Source organism: Pinus tabuliformis, chromosome 7 (genome assembly GCF_031772625.1).
Source record: "Pinus tabuliformis cultivar Carrire ecotype Pingquan chromosome 7, CPIR1, whole genome shotgun sequence".
NCBI lineage: Eukaryota > Viridiplantae > Streptophyta > Pinopsida > Pinales > Pinaceae > Pinus > Pinus tabuliformis.
Genome location: NC_142293.1, coordinates 97837739 through 97848707, shown reverse-complemented (window position 1 = coordinate 97848707; position 10969 = coordinate 97837739). Strand labels below are relative to the sequence as shown.

Below are 10969 nucleotides of genomic sequence, written 5' to 3'. Positions count from 1 at the left end.
CTAATTGTTCACAGAGAAGAAAAAGTTCTAGAAATGAAGGCAATTATATTTGAATCTCCCTGACAGATAACAGTACTGTAGTACTATGATTGTGAAGGTAAGGGAAACTGGTGATACAAAGAATTAAAGGGGGCATCTGCCATTGATAAACATTTAAATACTCCTATATGTAAATACTATATTATTTTGTAAACATTTCCTTTGCCTGAGGCTAGAGTGGAGATTAGTCCATTATGAGCTTTTAAATAAAGAGACTGAGAACTTTGTTGGGTTTAAACTTCAAATTTGAAGAAATACATATCTTTTCAGGACAATGGGAGAAAAAATTCATGAAACAAACTAGGTGATGCAAACACTACACATTCATTGACAACTAGGATCATGGTATTCCCTTTAAAAATCATTGTATTTATTTAGATTAACATCTTTTGCAATACCTGGAACACCACAACTTCAATGTAATCATGAAAAGTTGCGTGTTTACAGTCAAGACACAATTGGATTTGATATCATCTGTCAGTGAGAAGTGGCACTTAGACACCAAATTTGCAACACAAGGGTATTTCCTAACAAATCCCCTGTGCAATTGGGGCAAAGAATATCTCCCTGCTGCATTGGAAAGTCTCTAGAACCTAATTCGTGCACACGTGTTTCTGTCCTTCAACCCACGTTTGGATTATCATTATATTCAAGATATGCAAAGGGATAAACAACAACAATTTACAACAAAACATTAGATTGTAGAACCAACAAACATAAAATTTTATGAAGTCACTGCAACACAGTGACCATTCCAAGTGTATAAACAATTGCGGTTACATGTACATATACCATGCAATTTTTCACTTACTCGGTGACAAAGCCTATACGTTCAGCAAGAGGTGCAAGGCCAAGCAAACTTATGATGAACACCCAAACTTGCAAACAAAAGAATGCGGAAAATAATGCCAGAAAAACTTACAGAAAATGTTAGAAATGATAAACTTTCAAGTAGCATGAACCCTCCCTCCTTTCTATTGATAAACTTACATAAATGATGCTACTTTCAATAAAGAGCTTGAAAGACAACTTGTTATTGTTAGATTTCTTACAATGGATTGGCTGGAGCTTCCATTTCTGGTTGCTCTGTTTCTTCCACTCAAAGAGGATGAGTTCATTTCCATCACGTATTCCTCCAACATGGCCATTTGCAGCTTTCGTATCCATGTTCAAATTAACGTTGTTCATAGGCCTCATACATTGATACCCATTTCCAACATCTGCACTTAAGGTCCACAGAATAGACTGCTCTGCCTTGTCATGATAATAATCTGCCAAGTATATCTGTTCAACAACATTCAAGAAAAACTATGGATTAGGGGACCACCGTTGTAAACTACTCTGTTGCAGCCCATAATGCCAAAGACCCTGGCATTCTGAAACCCTGAGTTAAGGTGGTTTATAGCATTGCAGTTAATAAGACTTCTCTACATATCCAGAGGAGAGGCTATATTAAACAATGAAACTAAAAGGAAAAGGGAAATAGAAAGTTTTACCTGGTCCCATTCTTTATCCCCGTGTTTCAAAGCATGTCTGGTGGCCTTGTTCACCAAGGCAAATGCTGGGAAGCCAGCTTCATCCTTGACTCGAAGGCCCCATGAATCTACTTTGATCCATTGCTGACAAAAGGTTCCATCAAACAGGGGAATACAGATAGTGATCAATCATCAATTATTAGATGAACAAATGCTTTCAGTGAGCTTCAAATAAAGTAGCTAAAATTGATGAACATACCTGATAAGGATCATGTGGGTTTTCCAACGCAAGCATTGCAACATCACCACGAGCAGCCAAGAAAAACTCTGGGTTGGCTTCACAATGGATCCTAACCGTATGTCCTTGTGGCTTGACATTAGCCTGTGGTGGATAGAATGAACTATGCTCACCTCGTGGTGGATGGACTCCTTGTGAAGCACCCACTGTTCAATTTAGCGACAAATATTAAAAATCGGCACTCACAAATTCAAAAGCCATTTTAGAACTGTCATGGCTTCAGTTATCAAGAATCCCAAATTGTACACAACACCACATAACAGGCGTGCATCCATACATACTACTTTCTAGACACCACCCATAATATAACTCCTTCCCAACATTTCTTTTTAATCCTTGACAGTTTCCCAAATCAGATAAAATAATATAGTAATAGTTTTGTCAACATATTAGCATGGATCATATAAATTACATATTAGTTTGCATATGGCATTCAAAAAACAAAGAGGCCTAATTCAGTATCATTTATTTTAAAACTCATAGATGTATTTGGGTCCTATAATGAGCATTTCATCTATATAAAGTGGTGATTGCTAAATGTGTTTTTTGTAGAATAGTTGCCACTATCGAAAGTGTTGCAATGTAAATAAACACAATTATCTGCTTTTTTTAATTATATATGATTGAAAAACATGTTGAGTATTAGGAAATAGATAATTGTCTACTTGTTTAAAATGAATTTATTGTTATTTATTTTTCAGGTTTTTGAAGTGTAAAAAATGGTGCAAAAGTGGCGTTTATGCATTGAAGTGTCTTGATTTCCAAATCCAGGTCGAGCAGTTATTAAATTCGTCCTTTACAATATGGCAAAAAATCATTTATTTCATGGAAAGAGAGAAGTGCTTGGAATGAAGAAAAACAATGAGGCATATTACATTGCCCTTGTTGAAGGGTTAAAAGAGGCAAAACAACATGATGTCAATGATATTGAAGTCTTCACCAACTCGGAGTTGATATGTAATCAGATGAAAGGCATCTATCGGGTTCGGAACGACAATTTAAAACCTCTTTATAAGGAAGCAATAAATTGGAGTTGTCAATTTCAACATTTTACCATCAATCACTCTGCAGATACTAAAAAGATGTCCACTGATATAATGTCCAGAGCATTTTTAAGCACATGTGTAGATGCCAAATATGACATAGGATCACCATCCACTACAACAAAAATCATTGATCACTATCAATATAAATCCCCATTGTGCAAATGGCTTGTTGTTATCATTTTTCTGGGGTCTATCATAGCATGGTTCTTTCACTAAAGAAGAACCTATTAATGTTTTATTTTTCCCCAACATGCAATGATTACGGTTTTTTGTATGGGAGACAAATTTATGGACAAATGTAATATATTCCATGTACATGGACAAATGTATTTTGAGAAAAGTAACTGGTTCATGGTTTTGTGATTATCATCAATACATTATGATGTTGTTTGATCCTTCCAAACACCGTCTCAGATCTTTGTTTATGGAGAGATATTGATATGCTATGTGATTTGTTCGTTGGTTGTTGATCAGTGATGAAAGGTTTCTTTACTATGTTTATAAGCAATTTATTCTTAATAACACATATTTCTCAATCACCCAGTCACTCTTCCCGTCTCCACCTTGGATTTCATCCCAATAGTTTTCCCAGATCACAACTCTATTTTGGCTTGACTTCTCTGTATTTCAGATCTTGTGCTTGTGGATTTATCATGATAGTAAGGACCTAGTATTTTTAAATCAAATAAAATCTTGCTCATGCTTAGTGTGTCATAAGTAAGGAAATGTCAATATTTCTCCAAGAAATCACATCCATCATGATGGTATACTATGCTAAATCTCCCATGTGACCACTCCACTTCCTCCAAATCTTGCACTAGTTTTTCCTCTACAAAGGGATTCTTAGATAAAAACTAGAAAATATGTTGTTGGTGTTCTAGATGTTCTTGTAAGAGAGCTAAGAGGATTACTTGGAGTTAGCAAAACCTCTGTAATCCCTCTAATAGTCAACCATTTAATACTGGGTTCATCTTTAGCTAAATGCAAGGACAATTTATTTCTGTTTTGCTATCATTGTGTTGCGGTGGAAGTGACAAAATTGTAAATAGTTTGTTGAGATTGCCATCATTAATGCCTTCTCTATAAAGCAAAAAAGAAAGCTCGTTTTCTTCTTAGAATCCTTCACAGTTGGGACTCCTTAAGAACTGCTCAAACAATTCTCTTGCCCGAGATTGGCAATTCAGTCACTTCAGCACACTAGTGAAGCAGCTGCCAGTTTTCCACCAATTCATGTAGGGGCCTGGCTTTTACTTATACAGATATTCTTTGGTAGACAAGAATCAAAATAAATGTAAATATCTGACAGGATTTTGTTTTGTACAGTATTTAATTAGTCATAAAGGAGATGGACGACATAGAAATTCGGGGTGTCCAACTCACCTCTGTAATTTACCCTTCTAGGAGATGCCTAATTGCTCCCACATGGTCATTGTAGCTTGATGTACCTTTGGGTCCCATTGACTTGATTTGATCGTTTGTGTAATTGATATAAAATTTCTATCTTATCAAACATATATATTTGAGTTGGACTAGCTTAATTGATATGTGCCCACTTTTGCTAAACAATACATATTTTATGTCCGGAATCTGGATTAGGTATTCTCACACATAGCCATCATACCATTATCAGCAAGGTCATGACTTTTGTTGTTTAGGTTTTACTCCTTATCAATAAATCTATGTTTAGGTTTTACTCTCCACTTTTTTTAGTGAATAGAATGAGGAATGTGATTGCACAATCTTGCTAGAATATTTCCTTGAGCATGTATGTTAACCCAACTAAAAGGTTACAATTCATAAGAGTTAAAATATTTCATGCATAGTATGGAAATTTATTAATATAAATGTTTTTGCATTTATGTAATTTTGGCCTAATTAAATTATCTCATACAATATTTTGGAATGGGAAACTTCCCACCAATGTTTCTAAATCTTTTTGGTTTAGTCAACGGTTGTGAAGGAGGATTTTGTTTCTAAATATTTTTTGGTTGAATAATGTGAACATATGTAATATGTAATGTTCTGCTAACCTTAAAAGAATAAATGTAACAATTGGAATAGTTGAGGTGAGTGTTATTGCTTTCATGGTTCACTCTGGTATGTAAAGTTTCTTGACCAACAATTTTCTTTTTTTCAAGAACATTCTCAAATGTGGTTTAGAAGAAATCTTTAGATTTTGGAGACTTATACGATGAAAGTTTTAAGAGATGTTTATATGACTATTGAATATGAGTTTTTTGAATGGTTGTTGATGTGCTTGGTTCTTGGCCATCTACTACATACCTTCTTGTTTCAGGTTTGTGGTTGTGTGTGCACTTGCCTTTTCTTTATAAATATATTTGTTTGTAAAAAGTCTTTTCACTGGTTTTCCATAATCAACCTGTTTCTTTTAGAGTAGTCATGATTTTTGTCAAAATCCGGCAGAAATTTTGGGAAAGCTGGGTTATAACTGTCAAACTTTAGGATTTTGGGTATCCAGGTGGTTTTTGATGGTTCTGAATCCATTTCCACCATAAAAAAAACCATTCAAACACCTATATGATCAGTTTTTCTGAAAAAATAATCGCCAAATTCTTACCCAAAAAAAATTCCGACGCCGTTTCTTTTTGGTTGAGAGATTTCCTGTGTTACCCTTACATAATGCTAATACCATGAAAGGAAAAAAGTGACCGCATCCAGGGTGCAATCTTTAAGATAAGGTAATGTCAACTTTTCATAAATTTAAAAGAATAAAACCTCTCAAAGCTGTTTGATGTAAGGTAATGAATCTATCCATAATGCCAAACCCATAGCTTCAAAAATAATAAATCCACCTATATGCTTCATAAATGCATGGTTAAAATCCATATGCTTTATAAATGCATGGTGAAAATCGATAACTGAAAATTAATAATTCCCTCTATATGTTTCATAAATGCATGGCCATCCCATGGGACTTTGTTATTTTTTATTATTATGGCCATTCCCTTTTGAGGATACTCCAGGCTTTGAAAATACATATGCTACATAGATCGGTTTCGGATTCAGTCTCACAACAGCAACAACAACTAAGAAATATGGAAGAACAATTGCAGCTTTTTGTTTCTACTAAAAAGTAGTTAACACAAGACTGTAAACAAGAATTTGACTTTTGGTTTTGGCTCCATTTCCTTGTTAATATAAGCAATCCTGACTTACAATGTCATTTTATAACATACTGCTGAAGGTTACAGAAGGACTAACAGAGAGAGTGGGGAAATTGAAGACAACATACAGTTATGGCATCAAAGATATGCATAATCTAGCCCATGCACTTGATGAAACGTCCCTGTCAAGTTTTGAGAATCTCAACTTAACAGTATCTAAACAGTGTTCAACTCTAGATGATGTAAGATTCTACTTTGTCACAATTCACAAATTAGTGAAGTGAAGAGTGGATTTATATATATTTTACTTGTGTGCAGGTTTTGGCCATTGCTGTTTCAGAGGCTGGTACAATGCTCTAACCAACTTAGACTCTGTAATCAATATTACCAGCTATGTGTACTCCGATAGAGTAATCCTTTGCCACAAAATGTTGTGGCTTTGATTTCCTTCATCTAAGGTCTCTTTCAAGCTACCCTTCAATATCATTTTAATTTTACTGAAAACATGGAACATGCTTATCATTTAGGTTACTAACGATATCTATTTCATGTATTTTAATTGATACACAGTCACATCGTGGCACTTTAAGATCACATTTTTTACTACTCAGTTAGGAACAATTAGAAAATATTTTTTTTTATGGGAATTTACACAAAAAATTCATAAACATGAAAACTTTAATATGGCCATATATATATATATATATATATATATATATATATATATATATATATATATATATATATATATAGTTGCTTCTTGATCTGAGTTCAAATTTTTACAAATCATAACTTTTTTAGTGAATAGAATTAACCACTGCGACAGTAAAAGAGGCACACTAGAGGCTAGAGAACATAATAGCTCAAAAAAAGGAGTAGCGAATCCAATACAGTGCATAAGTCAACAGCCTTAAAAGTTTCCTTGGCTCAAATCTATCCACTTCAATCAAAAAAAATTTGCGTCCCTGCCATTTGTCTCTTCAAAGAGCATTCAAGAAATTTCAAGGCTTTTGCTATTTAGTCATCTATTAGCTCTCTTGCAGAATGCATGTTTCCATTTTTCTTTTCCCTTTCTGGAAGGAGTTCCTATGCGTGCAAAATTCAGGATCACAAATAAGGAGTAGTCTACAAGATAGTTAACACTTTATCACAAGCATAAAAGGATAGAACATTGTTCAGTGAACATCAACAAATCATGAAGAGGCCATGTTTAAAATAACATAACAATCTACTATGCTATCATATACTATTCCATGAAGGCAAAATCAGCTTGATGAAGTCATGAAAATCCAACGAGATCTTTGACTAAAGGCAAGGAATCAAAAATTCAACAACAAAAAACGCAATGATAAGGTTCAAACCTCGTTGGCCTTTGACCATCTAACCATAACTTTATAAAGATGTAAAATATAAAGATCTATAAATCTAATAAACATTGAACCATGAACATAGGTATGAGAACATAGTAACTACATGTTTAAGTATAAAAATCAAACATGTTGCATGAACATAAATAAGTAAAGAGATTCTATTTGACAGCGAGCAAATTTTTTAGTGACCATGAACAAATTATGAAAAAGGTATTTTTATAACAACATAACAATGGGAAAACATAAATATACTTATCATATGATAAAGGGCCACCTGACGACGCCATGATAACCTAGCTTATCTATTCTTTGCGCATACCTCATTGATTCCCACTAGATTTGAAGTCATTCCATAGATGATCAGTCATGGTAGAAGATGATGCTTCTCCACTTATTCTATAGTTACCTAGAAAAATGTCAAACGCTATCGCAAAGAAATTTTGTAGAGCATCAAGGTATATGTGCACACACAATGAAAGAGTGTCAAATGTACCTGGCATGGCAGGTAAGGTTGGATGGTCTTGCGTCTTCCTTTGGTCTTGGGTTATCGCCATGGTTGGGGATTGTTGCATTGCTGTAAAAATAAACATACCACATGTTAAAGACTAGTGATGATTAAATACTTAAATCTAAAACCATGACTCTCTTCAACACATGAAACTAACTTGGAACCATAGAGATGACATTATTTGATCGATGACGTCCTCGCTTATTGAGGTATCAAAACTCAAATGGTTCATATTCTGATGGATCAACATTTAAATCAATTTCCAAACCATTGTTTTTTCTGCTGCTTCTTCTTTTCTTTGTGGGGCTAAGGAAACTCTTCTTCCTCTTCAAAGATGGATCAAGAGAACCCAATCCAGGTGTGAAGTCAAAATCAGTAACGTGCAAATTATTGGCTTCATCCAACATTTTTTTAAGCATACTAGTCAACTGGATTGTCTTCGCCAAAGTAGTAGGAGGGTTATCTAAAATGAGATGTGTATAGCTAAACAACTCCTCCCTTGCCAAATGAAGTTCCTCGGCATCTACATCAACAACATTTGTGGCCATAAGAGTAGCATCGACATCTGCATCATGGTTTTGAGGCTCTATATTGATCTCAGGTGGGTCATTGCATATGTTATCCTCTGCATGCTGATGAAGCAATGGATTTGAATTATCCGAGTGGAAATACAACCAATTAACCTTTATGGCATGCTTGCAAATGTTTCCACAGATAGACCATGGACATTCACACATTATAAAATCCTTATGATACCAGGTGACAAGGTATTTTTTACCTTGATCTGTCTGACTTCTCACCCAATAAGCACGGGTTATGCTCTCATGAGGACAACAATCAGTATCCATAATTTTTCTTGCTCGTTCCATTGATGATTCTAGCTGCTTTTCTCTCTTGTAGTTGTTTAGAAATCCTTCTTCTTTTAAGATTTCCTTGAACCAATAACAAGGTTCAACTGTTGTTAGTAGCATATGCAATAACCAATCCATCCTCCAGGCACATTTTTTCCTTCTATCAGATAGAAATGTTGTTTTTAGGTAACAATGGCATGACTCAACAACATTATTGGTCTCCTAATTTGCATGAGGAATCTCCAAACAACCTTTCACACACATACTTAATTACAAATAGAACGATGTCAGTCTCACTATATCACCTTTATAAAAGAAAAAAATGCATATAATACGAAAAATATGTTTACTTACAAATCTTATCTCTAGTGACCCAATTCTTGTTGAAATAGTCTAAGAACTTCTCTTCATCTGAAAACTTGATAAAAAATTGATTGATTGCATCTTCCACTTCATAATTGAGAGTGTGTTTCATGATGAAACCTAACTCGCTGAACATCTCTTTGGATTTTATGGAACTAGTGGCCAACCGATTGACATTTTTCAACCAAGCCCCCCGTACATGCCAAACGCATAAGATCACATCACAACCTGTGATCCTCTTGCCATATTCAATGCATTTTAGTGTGGTATTTTTAGAAAAAATGCAAGTTTGGTTATATCATGACAATGTTAAAATTACCTCAAGGCACTGATTTCAGCTAGTGCATCATCAATCATGAAAGAATTGACTTTCCAATCAGGATGGGTTTGGAAACACTTGCGCATGAGCTGCTCCAGCCATATTGCAATATCATCTGATGTGTTTTGTGATGCCACGACCCATGCAACAGGCACCCTGCTATGTTGTTCATCAAATGCCACGAGTGTATACAACTGATACTGTCATTTTCAACATTACATAAATTCAAATACAAGTTATTAATCATTCTGAATGTATACAACTTAAATAAATATATTCAATAAATCATTGGCATCTGACTTACCCCATATTTATTTGTGTTAAATGTTGAATCCATGGCTATTAAGCTATTGTGCGATAGCTTGACAATTGTCTCCAACATCCACTTTGTTTGAATCCCTATTATAAAAGGGACCTCCACACCATTGGGCTTTTTGTAAAAGAAAAAATCTTCCCGATGCTTTTGATACCAAAGGTTTACACTCATTTCATCCTTTTTGTGAAGTTGATAATTTCCCTTCACCAACCTATTATAGATGTTTACAATATCTTTCCTGCATAAGAATAAATCTCTATCTCGAGCTTCCACATTGATGCCAACATGTCTCTTAATGTGGGTTCTATACACTACATCAATAGGCACTCCCAGAAAGAAACAACTCTCTACATATGCAACAATGTCCCTCGAAAACTTTGGCCTATTCAAGGCCCTGGTCTCACCTGAAGTGTCACATTGACCATGACAAGCCCAACCTTCCCCATATTCATGTTCATACATAATGAAAGTTAATATTGCTCTATTAGGAATTTCATGCATAACTTTCACAATAAAGTGGCATTGGCAACCCCTCTTCTGCACAAATGAGGTCCTTCGTTAGCTGAAAGATTTCCTCTTTTTTCCTCTGGGCCAAATGAACAATGATAACTAAACCAAAAATTTAAATTGTTAGTACATACAAAGAAAGATAACCGTGGTTTCAAAAGATCTAAACAATATATATTTTAAATACTCACATATCATATTGCAATGCAGGAATAGCTCTTTCTTTTGTTTTTTTTTTTGTTTTTCGTATGAATTTACATGGAGCAATTGGATTTTCTTCCTCTCCTTTGATAAAGTCAGCAACTCGTCATAACGAGATTACAGCAACTCGATCAATATCATTTCTTTTTCTATTTATTTCCGTCTAAACCAAGTCTTTACTAGAGAACGCCATTTTGCCTTTGAGGTCTTGCACCTCAAGATCCATGATATATTGCCATTTCCTTCGCTTGCCCATTTTGAACTGATCTGGTCAAACAATATGCAAGGACATCAAAACCAAAATTTTTATCTTAGCAAGTTATCCAACATATATATAAATATAAAACCTATTTTATGCTTTTTTTGAGGTCTAAAATATCAATCACTCAATAATGACAAAAATAAATAGCACAAAAGGATGCAAAAAATTTGGGATGCAAGCATTTCCTTTAAGATGTTGCTTCTTGCCTCATTCACTTTCAACAAGGCATTCCTTAAAGGAAAGATAACTTTGACAACATGAACAGATTGAATCCAATGAATGTTGGCCA

General features: G+C 34.6%; 1 protein-coding gene across 1 annotated transcript in view; it reads right to left on the bottom strand.

Moving 5' to 3' along the window:
* Nucleotides 1-846: 846 nt before the first annotated feature.
* LOC149245460 (ricin B-like lectin R40G3) overlaps nucleotides 847-10969 on the bottom strand; it is a 99384-nt gene continuing 89261 nt past the window's right edge. Inside the window, exons 3-6 of the mRNA XM_089438566.1 lie at nucleotides 1774-1958; nucleotides 1536-1658; nucleotides 1092-1323; nucleotides 847-917 (exon numbers count right to left, since the gene is read on the bottom strand). Of these exons, the coding sequence (XP_089294692.1) occupies nucleotides 847-917; nucleotides 1092-1323; nucleotides 1536-1658; nucleotides 1774-1958 (611 nt within the window). The remainder of the gene's footprint in view (nucleotides 918-1091; nucleotides 1324-1535; nucleotides 1659-1773; nucleotides 1959-10969) is intronic.